At 41.5% G+C, this 16501-nt stretch overlaps 1 protein-coding gene across 5 annotated transcripts in view; it reads right to left on the reverse strand.

Annotated features, from left to right (window-relative positions):
• Nucleotides 1–16501, reverse strand: part of NT5DC1 (5'-nucleotidase domain containing 1) — a 129128-nt gene that overhangs the window by 104863 nt on the left and 7764 nt on the right. Inside the window, exons 1-2 of one of the 5 annotated variants that reach the window (XM_042445330.1) lie at nucleotides 10214–10380; nucleotides 1339–1430 (exon numbers count right to left, since the gene is read on the reverse strand). In XM_042445330.1, coding sequence (XP_042301264.1) covers nucleotides 1339–1403 — 65 coding nt within the window. In that variant the 5' untranslated portion in view covers nucleotides 1404–1430; nucleotides 10214–10380. Of the gene's footprint in view, nucleotides 1–1338; nucleotides 1431–4038; nucleotides 4058–4499; nucleotides 4882–5391; nucleotides 5411–10213; nucleotides 10381–16501 lie in introns of those variants that run through there. The other 4 variants (XM_042445333.1, XM_042445329.1, XM_042445332.1 and 1 more) reach the window with 4 other exon arrangements.

Below are 16501 nucleotides of genomic sequence, written 5' to 3' on the forward strand. Positions count from 1 at the left end.
CATCAGAGGGAAGTTGAAATATAAGGAGCCCTGGTGGTGCAGTAGGAGCCCTGGCGGTGAAGTGGTTAAATGCCTGTATTGCAGCTACTCACTCAAAACCATAAGGTTGCAAGTTCAATACCAGCCAAAGGGCTCAAGCTCGACTCAGGCTTGCATCCTTCCGAGGAGGTCGCTAAAATGAGTACCCAGATTGTTGGGGACAATTAGCTTACAGTTGGAAACCGCTTAGGGAGTGCTTAAGTGCACTGATAAGCGGCATAGAAATGTACTTTCTATTGCTATTGCTATTACTAATACATAGTAAATTTAAGAAATAAACAACAGATTAATAATAAATAAGAGACAGTATAGTGTAGTGTTTTGAATGTTGGACCCGCTCAGCCATGGAAACTGCCTCTGAACAAACTGTGCAAAAGAAAAGAAAGAAGTGCAACCTTGGGGTCACCATAAGTCAGAAATTACTTAAAGGCAAAGAAAAACATGGTGTGGGGGACCAGTAATAACTGGGCCTGAACAGACAGGCCAAATTAAAGCTGCTTTGCATCACTTTGGAGATATTCTGTTTAAATTACACACACATCTTAAGAGGCCAGAAGCTGTGCCAAAGCAGCGTTCCAGTCCTTAGGACTGGAGTGTGGCTTTGGCGTGGCTTCTGGCCTCTTAGGACAAATGAAGCATTTAAACAGCATACTTCCAAAGTGACCGAAGCAGCTTTATTTTGACCTGTCTGTTCAGGCCCAATTGTTTTCCAATGTACCAGAGACCAGCACTAAATTTGTATCAATGGGATACAGTGCTTTCTTTCTTTCTTTCTTTCTTTCTTTCTTTCTTTCTTTCTTTCTTTCTTTCCTAGAAACCTGCCAAGGATTGGCACCAGTCCAGGGATCATCACTTTGAGGAATGATGAAAGATAGGCATAGTCTTTTCCATTTTCTAAGAAATGATGGTGCTTTACAGACTGCCCCAAAGGGTGGTCTGCCAGTGTCCATGTTTGCTGCGCAAAGCAGCCGCAGTGAACAAACCACGCGGCTCCTCCGTGCAGCAAAAAGAAGCCGCAAAAAGCGGCTTCTTCTTGCGGCACGGTTATGATGCCGCAAGGTGCCGCACTTGCGGCATCATAACCGTGCCGCGACGTGTGGACGCTAAGCGTCCGCCGTGTCAAAATGGCAGCACCCATGTGTATAGGGCACTGCCATTTTGTACGTACTAGGTACGTGCTAGGGTTAGGGTGTCCGGAATGTGCCGATGAAAGATAGGCATATTTTTTTCATATTCAATGAATGAACTGGCAAGAAATATGGACATAAAAAGTTACAATTTTTAAAGAAATCAACTTACCAAAAATCCCAGCTTTCTGGTGTTACATTCAGCAGCTCTTTGTCATAACCTTTTTCTTTTACCATATACTGAGCAAAGCTTTCATATATAAGCTGCAAATTAAGAGGGAAAGAAAAAAAATATAACACTACATAAAAATGAAACACACTGAGGCACTGCAAGACTCTGTTACTTTACACTTTGGGGTCTATCTTATTAGGAATAGATAAAATGTTTGGTATGCAAAAGTGTCAACAATTCAAATTGTTAACAGTCAGATTCTTTAGCAAAATGTTAACAGTTTAAGAACGAAGAGTGAAACTCACAGAAATGTCACCTTTGCACGCCTCAAGGATTTCTGCTTCTAATAATGGCTCCAGTAATAATTATTCTTTACCATACATCATAGTTAAGTATGTGAATGTGGTAAGGAAATTGTTATTGCATCTCACCACCACCTGTCCCTGTCGGCACACATTTGCTGTAAGGTTTATGCTGCCTGTGATCTAGGAGACCTGTCAGGTCAAAACTATTGTGATTTTAAAAGCTTTGTTGTCTGTTTTAGTGGTGCTAGTCACCATGGGCACTTTCTAAAGTTGAGAAATGGGATAAAATGTGGAAAAAATGCTACTTCTCTATGAATATATCATCTCTTTACCTTCTCATGGATGCAATCTAAATGTGAGTATATTGTCTCAATACAGCCTCTTGCGGCAACATTTGCGGCACCGTCCTATGCACAATGCCTGAGAAGAATGTTATTCTGAGTTGTTTGGAAGATTGTATGTAAATTTGTACATGCATATTTCAGTTAGCAAAGTGTTTGATAAGAAGCTTCTCTCTCCTCCCAATCCAGCCCCTCTTTCCTCCTCATCCTCTGTCTAGCTGAAAAGGATTTTAAGCAGCATTGGTACTGAAAGGATAGTGAAACCAATTTGGAGAAACACAGACTTTCAGTGTTGGATTGCAGTACCATGTATGCTGCTGTAAGCAATCAATAAAGTTTGGGCTGGAAAAGAATGTGATTCTACTCTACCCACTACTACTGCCTTGCTGCAAAAGGTACAGTAAACAGCAGATGCCTTCACAAGCCCTTTCTGAGCATGCATAAACAGCAAGAGAGAGAGAAAACAGGGGAGGAGATAAGCCTGCCTTACCAGCTATCCCACCATGTTACAAAAACAACAACCAATTTATAGATCTATAAATCTGGCCCCCAAAATTGAAATCATAATAAAAGTGGAAGTTGGTGAAAGCAAAAATAATCTCTGCATGCATTTTAGAGGAAACTTTCTAAGTGGTCTCCAGAAGATTCAATATATTTTTATTATTTCTCAGGGTATACCTGGCCTAGTTGTTTCATTTCACATGTGCTTATTGTAAGTTTTGGATAAATAATTTTCTCAAACATGTTGAACTGTTCTCCTGTGTGTGTGTGTGTGTGTGTGTGTGTTGGTATGGGAATCTATCCTTATTCTTTCCATGTTATTTCTGTCTCTCCTATCAAACTTTCTGTTAGAGAAGCCATGCCCAGGAACACATCTATTTCATCAACTACGGGCCCAAACAGACAGGCCAAAATAAAGCTGCTTTGGGTCACTTTGGAGGTATGCTGTTCAAATGATGCATGCGTCCTAAGAGTCCAGAAGCCGCGCCAAAGCCATGCTCCAGTCCTAAAGCCTCTTGTGTCATTTAAACAGCATACCTCCAAAGTGACCCAAAGCAGTTTTATTTTGGCTTGTCTGTTCAGGCCCTACAAGGCTGCAACCTACGGGGTAATTCTCTCACAATATAAACATAGCTACTATAGCTTTGAAGAAGAAGTGATGTACATATGAATCTTTATGGTGGCCAAAGACAAAGGTTTGCAGCTTCTGAACCTGTAACAGTGGTGGAAACAAAAGTATTTCAGCTCATGGCGAAGCATGTTGCACTAGTAGTACCATCGAGATCAAAGTTCAAATCCCCACTTAAGCCATGTAGCTCACTGGGGCTACATCCGCACTGCAGAAATAACCCAGTTTGACACCCCTTTAACTGCCCTGGCTCAATGTTAGGGAATCCTGGGAAGTGTGGTTTGGTTAGACATTTCGCCTTCTCTGTCAGAAAGAGCTCTGGAGCCACGACAGGATTCCTTAGCACTGAGCCAGGGCAGTTGAAGTGGTCTCAAAGTGGGTTATTTCTGCAGTGTGTTTTGGACTTTCCTGGGGAAGTGGCAGCAGCAGAAGTCCTCAGAAAGCACCAGAAAGGAAGGCAGTTTAGGCTGGCCAAATAAAAGAAAGTCCAATGAAAGCAACCTCCTCCCCCCGCCCCCCCGAGGGGCTCCATTTAGCAGCAGAGACGTCAGAGCGAGGCTTTTCGCCCCCTCCTTTCCCGCCTTCTGCTCCCTGAATCCTAACAGCCTCCAGCTGAGCTCTAGCCTTCTCTAGTCAGGGAGCTCTGGTGCCACAACGAATGTATTTCCACAATCCCCATCATTGGGCCAGAAAACATTGTAGAAAGAACCCCGTTGGAGACCTCTTTCAATGCCCTGGCTCTTTCCTGGGGAGTTCTCGGGAACTGTCGTTGATTGGGGAAACCAGAGCTCTCTCGGACTAGAAGGCTAAATGTCTCCCCAAACTACAGTTCCCAGCATTCCCTACCCTTGAGCCTGGGCGGTTGAAGCAGTCCCAAACTGGGTCCTTTCTGCAGTGTGTTGGGGGTTGTTTTTCGTTTTTTTACCTATGGGGATTGTAGTTTGCTACGGCCACAGATCTCTCTCTCTCTGACAAGGGAAGGCAAAAGGCCTCCCTGAACTACCCTTCCCAGGATCCCCTAGCCCTGAGCCAGGCCAGTCACAGCAGGGTCAGAGTGCACACGGCCATTTCAGCTTCTATGCAGCAACTTGATACTAAAGACTTGGATCCCCGAAGAGCATCCCGTTCATTTCTGAACTGTGTGTTTTGGGGACCGATGAGGGGGCTGTATAATATGGAGAGCTCTGCTGAGACAGAGAAAGGCTAAAGGCCTCCCTGAACTACCTTTCCCAGGATTCCCTAGCGCTGAGCCAGGGCAGGCGAAGCAGTGCCTGAGCGGGTCCTTCTTCCTTAATCCTGGCAGAGAGGAGGGAGGGAGAGGGGCTGGCAATCCCTTCCTTCCTTCCCAAGAACTAGAGCCAGGCGGAGGCAACGAGGCTGACTCACCCGGGCGCTCTCTCGGAGGTGGTACCGGCAGAGAGTGTGGTCCAGGTCGAAGCCCAGCACCTCGCAGTCGCCCAGCGAGAAGGACTGCTGCAGCGCCATGGCCTCCTCCTCTTCCTCTTGCAGCCCCAGCTGCAGCAGCTCCTTCTCGGCCTCGGCCCGCCTCCTCTTCCCTTCCCGAGTTATTCTCAGCCTCCAGCCCTGCCTGCCCGCTATGGCTGCGTCCACACGGCAGAAATAATCCGCTTTCGCCGACGAAGCACCATCAGAAAATGCTATCCATCCCATGTAGGAGGAGCTGCTGCCCCCAGTTGGGCCAAGAGCCCCTATGAGCTGGGTCTGGGCCAAAACAGACTGCAGAAATAATCCAGTTTGAGACCACTTTAATTGCCCCGGCTCAAGGCTAGGGAATGCTGGGAAGTGTAGTTTTGGGAGACCTTCAGCTTTTTCTATCAGAAAGAGCTCTGGGGCCAGAATAAACTACAGTTCCCAGGATTACCAAATACTAAGCAAGGGCAGTTACAGCGGTTTCAAGCTGGATGACGTCCGCAGTCTGTCTCAGCCCTCAATGGCAGAGGGGCTAAATTCGGCATTAAAGAGAGAGTCAAGCCCCTTTGAAGCATCCCCTAAATAAAGCGACAATGGCTCGTAATTGCGCCAATGATTATTACGTGCAATTGCAAATAAAATGATAGCGGAAATGTGTTGTTGCTGAAATCCCCAAAATAAAAAGATGCTTCTCTGTGACCACTTTAATGGCAGGTTTTGTGCAACGTCGTGTGAAATCGTTTCACATAATTACGCGATTGTTCCGGGATGTTGACAGGATAAAATCCTGATCTCCTTCATGTGATAAACTCTGATCAGTTAAAGCCTGGCGGAAGATTAATCTTACCTGTTGACCCTGCTGGAGGAAACCAGATGCTGGGACAGTCTGATCAGCTACAAAGTGAAAGAGTCTTCACTCTTAAGAGGGTAGCTCACAAGGCTGCTTTGCTCTTTCTGCTTTCCGCTTGACTACACCACCAAAAGCAACCCTTTGCACTGTTACATCACCATGTATGTGTTTTTGACTCTGTCACATTAAATGCTCAGAAAAGAAAGAAAGAATCCACTTCAACACTGTTTTAATGGCCCCCATGCTAGGGAAGCCTGGGAATGGTAAGTTGGTTGTGGCACCAGAGCTTTGCTTTTGGCAAGAGCAGAGGAGCGGAGTTTGCACAGAGAGGATTCCTTCTTTCTTACAGACTTGTTGCAATTTGAACACATTGTAGTACATCTCATAAAAAGCAGGGGCCTCAATATAATCTGTTTCTATGCACATGTTTCTGTATATTGTATTCAGGCCACATTAGTGGCATCATACTGGAAAGATAAATATAAAAGAAGGGACAAGATGAGGTGACTCACCAGTGGCCAAAAACATATATACATATATAATCAGTATGGGAAAACTTAAGAAAGTGGCTATGGTCCAAAACACACTGCAGAAATAATCCAGTTTGAGACTGCTGTAACTCAGTGCTAGGGAATGCAGGGAATAGTAGTTTGTTCTGGCACCAGAGCTCTCTAACAGAGAAGGCTAAATGGCTCACTAAACTATACCTCCCAGGATTCCCTAGCATTGAGCCAGGGCAGTTAAAGCAATCTCAAACTATTAAATCTGCCATGTGTTTTGGACCAAAGAGAGTCACAAAGCTCACCCATCATCCAAAAAGGCTCACGCTTTGTGTGTGACAGTTCAAGAAGAATATTGACAAGCTGGAATATGTCCAGAGAAGGGCAACCATGTTCATCAGAATGCTCTGCTCTCATGCCACAACAAATCACCATTCCCAGAATTCCATAGCACAGAGCTGTGGTGTTCACAGTGGATTATTTCTGCAGTGTGGATGCAGCCCAGATGTCCTAACCACAAAGGAGGACAAGGCACCACAAAATGGAGAACGTTTTGAGAAAAGTGTAGGACATGACCAAATACAAGCTTTTTAAAAACCGCACTGATACAAACATATCAATTCATGCTTCTTCGTCATGCTCAAAATGAAGGGCATTTTGGAATTCCTCTTGGACAGATGACTGAAATGAAGGTCAGATCTTGGAAAGAGAGAACCTCCAGTCACACTGTGCGTGTGCTGCCATAGTGGTCATGTGGGCACTGCCACCAACACCAAAAGCTGTTCTTTGTCACGCCAAAATGCTTTTTCCTCTCATTGCTGTCCAGTCGGAGGCTGGCAGGGATGGATTAACCATTAAGCTAAATAAGCATAGGGTGAAGGCATCAAGGGAAGGGCTGCATGACAGAATGAAATGGGGAAAAAATTACATATATGTTAACTATCCTCCAGTTGTTCCTGTGGATGAGACATCCACCTCATCAACCTCTCTGTTCAGGTCCTGCAGGCCCTGGCCCATGTCCTCCCTGATCAAATCAAACCATCTGACATGCAGTCTTCCTCAGTTCCTTCTATCATCCACCTTTCCAAGCATTATTGTTTTTCCCAATGAGTCATGATGTGTCCAAAATATGACAGCCTCAGTTTCATCATCTTGGCTTCCAGGGATTGCTCAGGCTTGACTGTTCAAGGACCCATTTGTTTGTCTTTTTGGCCATCCATGGTATTATATATATTTGCATACCAGGCCTCTCCTATGGTGGTTCAGAGACAAAAACATCTTTAAAACTTTACAATAAAAATTCTAAACAACCAAAATCATCCAATCAAAAACAGTATAAAACCACATAAAAAGATACTGTACAGAAGTTTAAAAGCATGACTAAAACACACACCCCTTATAAAAAGTCACCCTGGCATGATTATGTATTAAAAGTCTGCTTGAATAAAACCAGTTTTACTTGCCAGCAAAAGTGAAACAGGAAGGAGGCCAGCCTACTAGCCTCTTGTGGCAAGGAGTTCCAGAGGTTTGAAGCAGCCACTAAAAAGGCTCTCTCTCACAGGGTGAACAGACATCCTCCTCTTCCAGGACTTGTCCTACATTTCAGTCATTTCACAACTCTGCTCTGATGCCACAACAAACTACAATGCCCAGAATTCCATTGCAGAGAGCCCTGGCATTTAAAGCAGTGTCAAACAGAATTATTTCTGCAGTGCAGTAACTGCTTTATGACACTAGGGGGAAAACAGGATTTAAATGAGAGTTGAACAGGAAATGTCATGTGATAAACATCAGGCGTTTCCTGTTTAACTCTTGTTTAAATCCTGTTTGCCCCCTAGTGTGATAAAGCAGTTATTAGAGACTACACCTTTTCTCTGCGGAGGCTGAAGTTGGTGACAGTGGGCCCTTGGTATCTACTTGGGTTTGGTTCCAGGATACCCTGTGGATATCAAAAGCCATGCCTGCTCAAGTCCCATTAAATACAATGGTATAGAAAAATTGTGTCCTTTATATAAAATGGTAAAAATCAAGGTTTGCTTTTGGAATATATATATCTATATATATCTATATATCTATATCTATCTATATCTATCTATCTATATATATATATAGAGAGAGAGTGGTATATTTATTCAATATTTTCAAGCTGTGGATGGTTGAACCTGTAGATATGGAAGGCATACTATATTTATTCCCAGTTCCCAAGATACAAGGTTTCAGTGCCCCCAACCCTGCTCCGCAACATCCTCTAAATACCTCAGATTGTATATTGACATAACCAAGAAATTGTCTTCTTCCAGATTATAAAAAATGTTTGTCACTCTATGAAACTATTCTTACAAATCACAGATAAATGGTAATAATAAGGGGGGGAGCCATTCTGTATCCTAAAAGAAGTTAGTTACCCCCCAAACAGGCCTCAGGGCAACCCAGTTCATAAAGCCTCAGTTATTCTTCTCAGCTGGAACTGATTTTGGTCCAGCCTCTACTACGTAACACAAAAATCAGGCAAAAAAACAACTGGGCTTCTGTACCTCCAAACAAACTCCAGACCAACTCATAATTTCTTGCATCTAAAATAGGCTCTTCCCTTGGCTTTAGCTGATTTCCAGCTGGCTTGGAGCCATTTCTAGGCACAAGAAATATTCATATGTGCCAACCTGCCATTTAGCACTAAAACCAAACAAAGAAGGAACTAGGTCTTTGTATCCCCTCCAAAAACCTGGGACCAACACAATTCATATACCATCACATCAGGAGCAGTCTCCTCCCTCAGCAGGACCTGATTCTGACACAAAACTATTTCTCTGTGCAGAGGAAAGGCAAATACGCAAACCTCTGCCAGTTAATATAAAACCAAGGCCAGCAAATAAGAAACTGGACCTGTGTGTATTCCAAAACAAGCCCTTGGTCACCTCAACTCTTACAGAGAGGGCTTTTCCTCTGTGATTGCATACATTTCAGTCCATAGGAAAAGCATTCGTATACATGGAGTACATTCAAATGTGTTGACCTGTTTCAGCTGATGCAATACCTATACATGAAAGAAATGACTGAGTGTACCTGAAAAATAAGTGGTGCATCGCCCTAAATCATATACTTCTGTTTCTCTGACCCTGTCCTGTCTGGGATGGTGGCGGCCTTAATTCACATCAAGGCTATTTCTATATACAGGGCCCAAACCAATTCAGAGCTAAAGAATATTTAGTTAATTCAATTATTAAAATGTGGCTTAATTGGTTTTCTAGTGATTTCACCTAATGCCTTAAATTCTTCGTGTAACACTGAAGTTAAAAGTATATTATTGTAGTGCAGGTTGTTAGAATTTGGTTGAATTTGGGAGGTAGGTTGCCTCTGTCAGTTTTAGAAAAACAAAAACTGTTTGGAGGTTGGAAATCTATTTCATTGCTCTGTAGTTAGAAATCTGCAAGACAGAAAGAAGGAAAAGAGACAAAAATGGAGACAATCATAGATTGTCTGCAGCCTTCATACCATTGACCATGGTATCCTTCTGGAACGCCTGAGAGAATTGAGGGCACTGCACTGGGCACTGGAATCTTGCACAGATTCCAGATGGTGTCACTTGGGGACAGTTGTTTGGCCAAGAGGGAGCTCAAGTCGGGCGTCCCTCAAGGTGCGATTCTGTCCCCAATGCTACTTAACATTTACATGAAGCTGCTGGGCAAAATCATCCAGAGACATGGGGCGGGGTGTTATCCGTCCTTATGTTCAGAGGGATCTTTTCACTAAAGAGCTGTACAGATGAGGCTTTTTTGTGCTGGATTGGGGCCAGGGCAGCCTCATGGGCAGCCCTGTGGCCCCAATCTGGCATTTTTATGGGCCACGGAATGCCGCTTCTCCCTGGCTCGGAAAAGGGGTGTCCTTGGGGCTGCCCCTGCACACTCTGGCCCTACAGGGGAGAAAGGGGAGACCCCTTTCTCCTCAGGATCGTTCCTGAGGCTGTGTGGTTGCATTGCAGCCCTTATGACGTCGCTTCCCCGCGTGGCCGTGGGGATGCTGCACAGCAGCGGCATCATCATGACGGCCCCCGTGTGGATGGGAGGCTGTCATGAAACTGTCACCCTGACGTTCTAGGGTTAGGGACCGTGCGGTTGGTGCGCGGTCCCTAACCCTAGAATTGCTGCCACCATGCCACAAAGCACCTGTCTGTCTCGGGCCTAAGATGCCAATAATGATGTCTGAATAGAATGTGTTTCTATGCACATGTTATTATGAGATGTCCAAATTGTAAGAAATTTGTAATAAACAAGAAGGAATTCTCTGTGCAACCCCCCACCCCTGCCAAAATGGTGGCTTACCTAACAGCAGCCTCCTTATGTCTTGGGGAGTACATTCACTTTAGGAGTCAATGTTGTGGAATCTGGAGACCATCCCAATTCGGCCATATAAACCCATTGGATGACATTGGGCAGGTCATATTCTCTCAGCCTGATAGGATGGCAATGGCAACCCCCCTCTGAAGAAACCTGTGAAGAAAACCATGATAGGTTTGCATTGGGATCAAAATAAGTTGGAAATGATTTGAAGGCACACAGCAACAAACACTCACTTTGGTCCAATCCAAATCTCTTTGTTCATATTTGCACCACGAACAAACAATGTATGTTGCTTAGTAAATAAAATGTGCAAAAGGAAGAAAAAGGTTAATCATCTGTACCACCCAAAAACATACTCCATCCCCTACTACAGTAGTAATTGGGAATTGAATGTATTTAAACATCTGGCAAGTTCAGTAATTAGTTACTAAACAAGCTCTCAGTAGGAAAGTACTTCACATGTAGCTAAAGGTTTGGCTTGGGTGGATGCCACTGCCATCACAGATAGCAGAGTGCCACAGAAATGAAGGTAAATTATTTAGAAAGACTGGCTGCTTGTTTTGAAGTGCAGAATTCATTATATATATATAAATCTTGTGCTAATAAGCACAGGTGTGCACATTTGAATGTTTTATGTGCATAGAAACTGCTTTATGCCTGAATCTCACCTCAGAAAGAAGAGATCCATGGATATGAAATTGGTGATTTGGTCTGACTTGCAACTTGTCTTCAGGTGCACAAGATCAATGTTGTTTTCTACTAGCTTGATTTTGGAGTTAATGAACAGAGGTTGGTACATTGACTGTGAGCTACACAAATAAAGATAATCCATTCAGAAAGAAATTATGTCTTCATTCATCTGAAGGATTAGCTATGTTTTGAACTTTTGTGCAAATAAGGCTGAGAGAGTGTCACTTGCCCAAATAAAGAACTGGAAACTTGGAATAAGTATTGAATGATTTATTGAATCATTTTCTGTATTGCTATGTATTTTATATGTATTATCTTACTAGACAGGCCCCTTCCCCACCACCATTCCCTTCTCCTTCTGTGTCATGTCTTTTTAGATTGTAAGCCTGAGGGCAGGGAACCGTCCAATTAAAAAGATTGTATGTACAGCGCTGTGTAAATTTACAGTGCTTTATAAATAAAGGTTAATAATAATAATAATAATAATAATAATAAGTAATCAATTTCAACCTTGTTTTCCCCTGCAGGAATGAGACTCTTAGACCAGACTAGTATCATGTTTCCAACAGCAACTTGATGGATTGATCTGAAACTAGTTGGCCCTTTTTTGTCTTTTGACTTGAGCAATGGGTATTCGAAAATGCACTTCATTCTCAGAAGGTAAATGTTCCTTTTATAACATGACCAATAGCCAGTCACATCTTGATAAGTGTTTATGCAGTCTGTCCTTTCTTAAAACTATCTTGAGCTATTGATAAACCTTTATCATGCCCCCTTTAAGTTCTATTCATGTATTGTATGCAAGAGAATGGGAACTACTATGCTTATCCCACCCTCTCATTGCCCTCCATTAATTGGACCATGCACAGTCAGGATAGTTTTTTTTTAATTGTCCCGGTTTTCCTAGAATTCTAAATTCAGAGCTCCCAAATATTAGGTGATTTTTAATTGTTATTTCTATAAAATCCATGTCCCTTCTTAATTGTGATTTGACTCTCTGTTAAATCACAACATGTGCACAATAGGTTCCATATTTCAGAAAGTCAGGGTACTGAGATCTGAACTTTGGATATTCTAGCCTATGTACTTCCTACTTTTGAGCCACTCTATTAATGAAACTCTCCATGCAAAGGATCAGCACATTTGACAGCTAAAATAAAAATCCATTTAATAGCAGTGAAGTAAACAAATGTTACTGGAAATTCCTGCAGTAAAAAAGCAAAGCCACATATTTCCTGATATAATAAATTAGTTTTTCTTTAAAGTACAGAAAAAATGAAAAGCTAGGAGCCCAGCCACAAGATTTAGTGTTCCAGTAGATAAGTACTTCAGATGATCAGCCTGAAGTCACAAACTACATGCACTTAGCTGGCTGGTGCAGATCAGATGTTTAAAAATAGAGCCTGTTAAGATTGTTTTTATAAATGGAAACTAATGCTGCAACACATAACCAGGCAACATTGTATTGTTTGATTTCAGGAGAAATTCTGTTCTAAGACTGCTGCTTCTTTTCTTTTCTTTTTTAAAAAATAAAGTACCGACATCCTTCCTTCCTTCATTCGTGGGAGGAGATACAGCAGTCTTTCATTCTGCCACTATGTAACTGGTGTCTGAGTGGCAGTTTACCCAGTATTCGGTTAAAATATTTCAACATGCAGATATTTTAAGAGGCAGTTGGCCCTCCATATGCACAGATTGTTTTTATCCATGGATTCAACCATTCAGGGCTTGAAATAAATAAATAAATAAATAAATAAATCCCAAAAGGCAAAGCTTGATTTTTTTTCAATTTTATATAAGGGACATCATTTTACGGTGCCATTGTATTTAATGGGACTTGAGCATCCACAAATTTTGGTATCCACGAGGGGGCCTGGAACCAACCTCAGTGAATACCAAGGACCCAATGTATTTCCCTCAAAATTGTAATCTCCCTCAAAATCTCCCTTAATGGAGAAGACAGCTATGTTCAATTGTTTCCCATGGAAAGTGAATCCAGGCTGCATTAAGCAACTGTAGCAATATCTCTATTCTCCTTCCCGGTTTCATCATAACTTTACTCCGTCCATATCAACTTATTTTTTGCTGTTGAGCTATACTGTCTCTAAATCAAGGACGGAGAAAACTTTACTGCTCCAGCAGTTTTAGCCTGCAGCTCACATCAGCCCCACCAAGCACAGCCAATGGTAAACTGTCATCCAAAACATCTGGAAAACGAGACATTTCCTTGCTCCTACTGTACAACTGAAACTCAAGTCAATGAGAATAGCCAGATTTTAGCTTTGTTCATATGGCTCTAGATATTTTCCAAACAACTTTCATTTCTACCTTTTTCTGTGCCCCTCCCAGCCTTCTGTGGACATCCTATAAACTCCAGTCCCATTCCACCAGTATTCATTCTTACATAGACATGGATTTTGAATTCTGTCTTCAAATGGAACACTTTCACATAAGCTGGCATTATTTAAATGCACAGGTAGTGTATATACTCATGTATATAAGTCTAGAAAGTTTAGTCAAAAAATTGACCCCCCAAAACTGAGTTGACTTATCCATGGATGAATGTAAGTATTGTACTTTAACTCTTATTTTTTTTAAAAAAGGAACCATCCCCTGATGAAGTGTAATCTGTCCTGAAAGCACTGACCCCTCTCTACTCTCTCATCCATCTAGGCTTTAGTGTGAGCACGAACAGTTATGCCTGCTGCATTTTTACAAAGTCTTTAGCACTGTTTTCCTTTGCGTCATCCTTTGTTACATACCCCAAGGTTTTGCCCTCAACTTATCCAAGGGTCGTATCAAGATCTATTATTTTGGCCCCTGAAATCTACCCTTGACTTGTACATGAGATAAATTTATAGTTGAGTATATATGGTATGTTGGTTTAACTCATCTAAAAGTCCTGAGAGTATAAGGCAGTTTGGAAACAAATATATTTTTGTAAATACACATAATCCTTTCATTTTATTTACTAGCAAAAAATAAACTATTTATGATATTCTTGTGGATCAGCTGCAATTTCAAGGGATTTTTAAAAGGCTTTGCAGCAGCACCTTGATATGATGAAAGGATACAAAGTTTGATTATATAATGCTAATTTTTTCTATTACCATTTTTTCCTTTTTTCTTTTAACACTGTATACATTTTAAACTAAAGTAAAAGTAAAGAAAACTAATAAGTTGATTTGAAGCACAAGTCAGAATTTGCTTGGAAGATGTGCTAAAATGCTCTGAATTCTACCTTGTAAAAGTAAACTTGTCAATGAGTACTTAACCTATGTTTCATAAAATGGCAAATTTTAATCTATAGCACAGGAGGCCATTTTTTGGTTGTCTTCCAAAACATCATTATAAACTATGCTGCCTATTAATGTGTAAATAATAAGTTAAAACTATTCCAGCTATATTGCAGCTGTGATTTAATTATCCAGTGCAAAGAAAATAATAAAATAGTAAAGACAAAACATAAAATAATATTGCAGTCAAGGTTTCCCCTGCATTACAGTAACTCCTAATTTGTTTGTGGAATGATTGCTCCTTTCGTAGCAAAAAACGAAACAAAACATCTTTTACAGCCATGTTTAATCATTACAATTGTTTTGTACAAGTAAACAAGAGCTAAGATGATACTAAGTTAAATGGAATAGAATTTAATGGAATTAGAAGTAACTGCAGCATTTTATCAGGGAAAATGTTATTTGCAAAAGGATGTTCACCAACAGACTACAAGCTGTGCATTTAAAGCAACTTTAAAGTGCTATAATTTCCAGAAACTGGGCATGTATGTACAATGCTAATAGCAGCAGGGGCAATTTAGGAAAATTGAACCACTAACAGTTTGTAACTCTCTGTGCAATTATGCCAGATATTTTCTGTTTAGATTAGTAGACAATTCACACTGTTCTTATGCCTGAAATTAACATATTGTTCTTCAAAGACATAGAAGTTTATCACACTAGGGAGATCCCAAAGAAAAACTTGATTTAAAAGAGATTTAAATCACACACACACACCCCGGCAAATGCGGGAAGTTTATCAGACGATGTCACTGTTAAAGTGAAGTAACACAAAGTTAAACTAGAGGTAAAGCAAATAAAAATGGCAGCTTTTCACTTTCGGAACTTCCCGAAAGTAAAAAGCTGTCATTTTTCTCTGCTTTACCACTGGTTTAACTTTGTATTATTTCACTTTGGGGGTCATTATGTGTGATAAACTTCCCGCATTTGCGATTAAAAAAAACAAACCACAATAAATCTAGTTAAAATCCTGTTTTTCATCGGGATCTCCCTAGTGAGATACTGTAAACTCCATAGCCATGTTAGTCTCGATCTGTATGCAAAGGGGTCTTGTAGAATCTCTGAGACTGAGAAAAAGAAGTTGGAAATATAAGTTGTCACTGACACATCATTAAATCTACAAAAGCTTATGCTACCAATTTCTTTCTCACAATGCGTCTCAAAGATTCATTGCTTACTGGTCTTCAGTTCACACTGGAGGAAAAAACACACATATAAACACAACTTTGGGGCAAAACAGACCACTCAAAAATGCCGGATAGAAAATGTAGAATGTAAAATGTAGGATGTAGAAAAATGCCACACTGCCAGAGTCCCATAAAGTTGCTCCATGTAAACTGCTGGGCGGCTTCACGGCGGCTGCCTGTCGGCTTGCAGGCATGTATCGTGCGTAAGCCATGCCTCCAAGCTGCTGGGAAGCAGGCTTTTTTGCCAGGCTGTTCTGGCTCTTTCATATAACAGGAGAACCGATGAATGAGCCTGCTACTCTAGCAGCATCAAAATAATCAACAACTGGTCTCAAGTCACCCCATTTCTCTTCCTTTCAAGGAGTGAGCGCTCACTTACATTTCACAGCTCACTAGTTGCTTCTCTTGCTTGTTCCTGTTATATCTCCAAAATCTTTTGCCAGAACAAATTCTTGCCACTCTAAACTTCATTGTCATTCATCTTTTACATTAATTCTGCTCTGTTTTCACTACTTAATTCTACCAGTTTTAGCTACAGTACTCAAACTAGAGTAGATTAAGATCTGTCTCTTCTGTATGACCCCTCCTATACACTGCAGATGTCATGGGAGATCTTGCCCCTACCAAATGAGGGGCAGCAGGACCTCTTCAATTATAGTGATGGCACGATGAGAAAGCTTTACAGGGGATGCTTGTCATATGTTTGTTTTATTATGGTTTTGTCTCATCATGATCTAGAGTTTCCTAAAGGCCAGCTGGGCTATATTTTATCTGCTGCTCTGCTCTGTGATTCTGTTGATTATTTTTGCTAGTTCATTTGGATTTTATGATATTTGGATGTTTATTTGGTTTTAAAAAAAGTATTAGCACTTTGGTTTTTAGAAAAGGTGTGTGTGTGAATTCCCTGTTGTTTAAAATGTACAAAATAGTTCAGAAATGTTGTATAATCCTCCCTTGATGTTTGTGCCTTTGACACTCGTGGTTTTGATCATTCACAAGGTCAAGGCTGCCACGCGCACTCTCCCTCCTCCTCCTCCTCTCGAGGCTTTCCCCCTTCTGATGGACAAAAGCCGAGGTGGGAGGGAGCAGCCGGGAAG

The sequence above is a fragment of the Sceloporus undulatus genome, chromosome 1 (genome assembly GCF_019175285.1).
Source record: "Sceloporus undulatus isolate JIND9_A2432 ecotype Alabama chromosome 1, SceUnd_v1.1, whole genome shotgun sequence".
Taxonomy (NCBI): Eukaryota; Metazoa; Chordata; class Lepidosauria; order Squamata; family Phrynosomatidae; genus Sceloporus; species Sceloporus undulatus.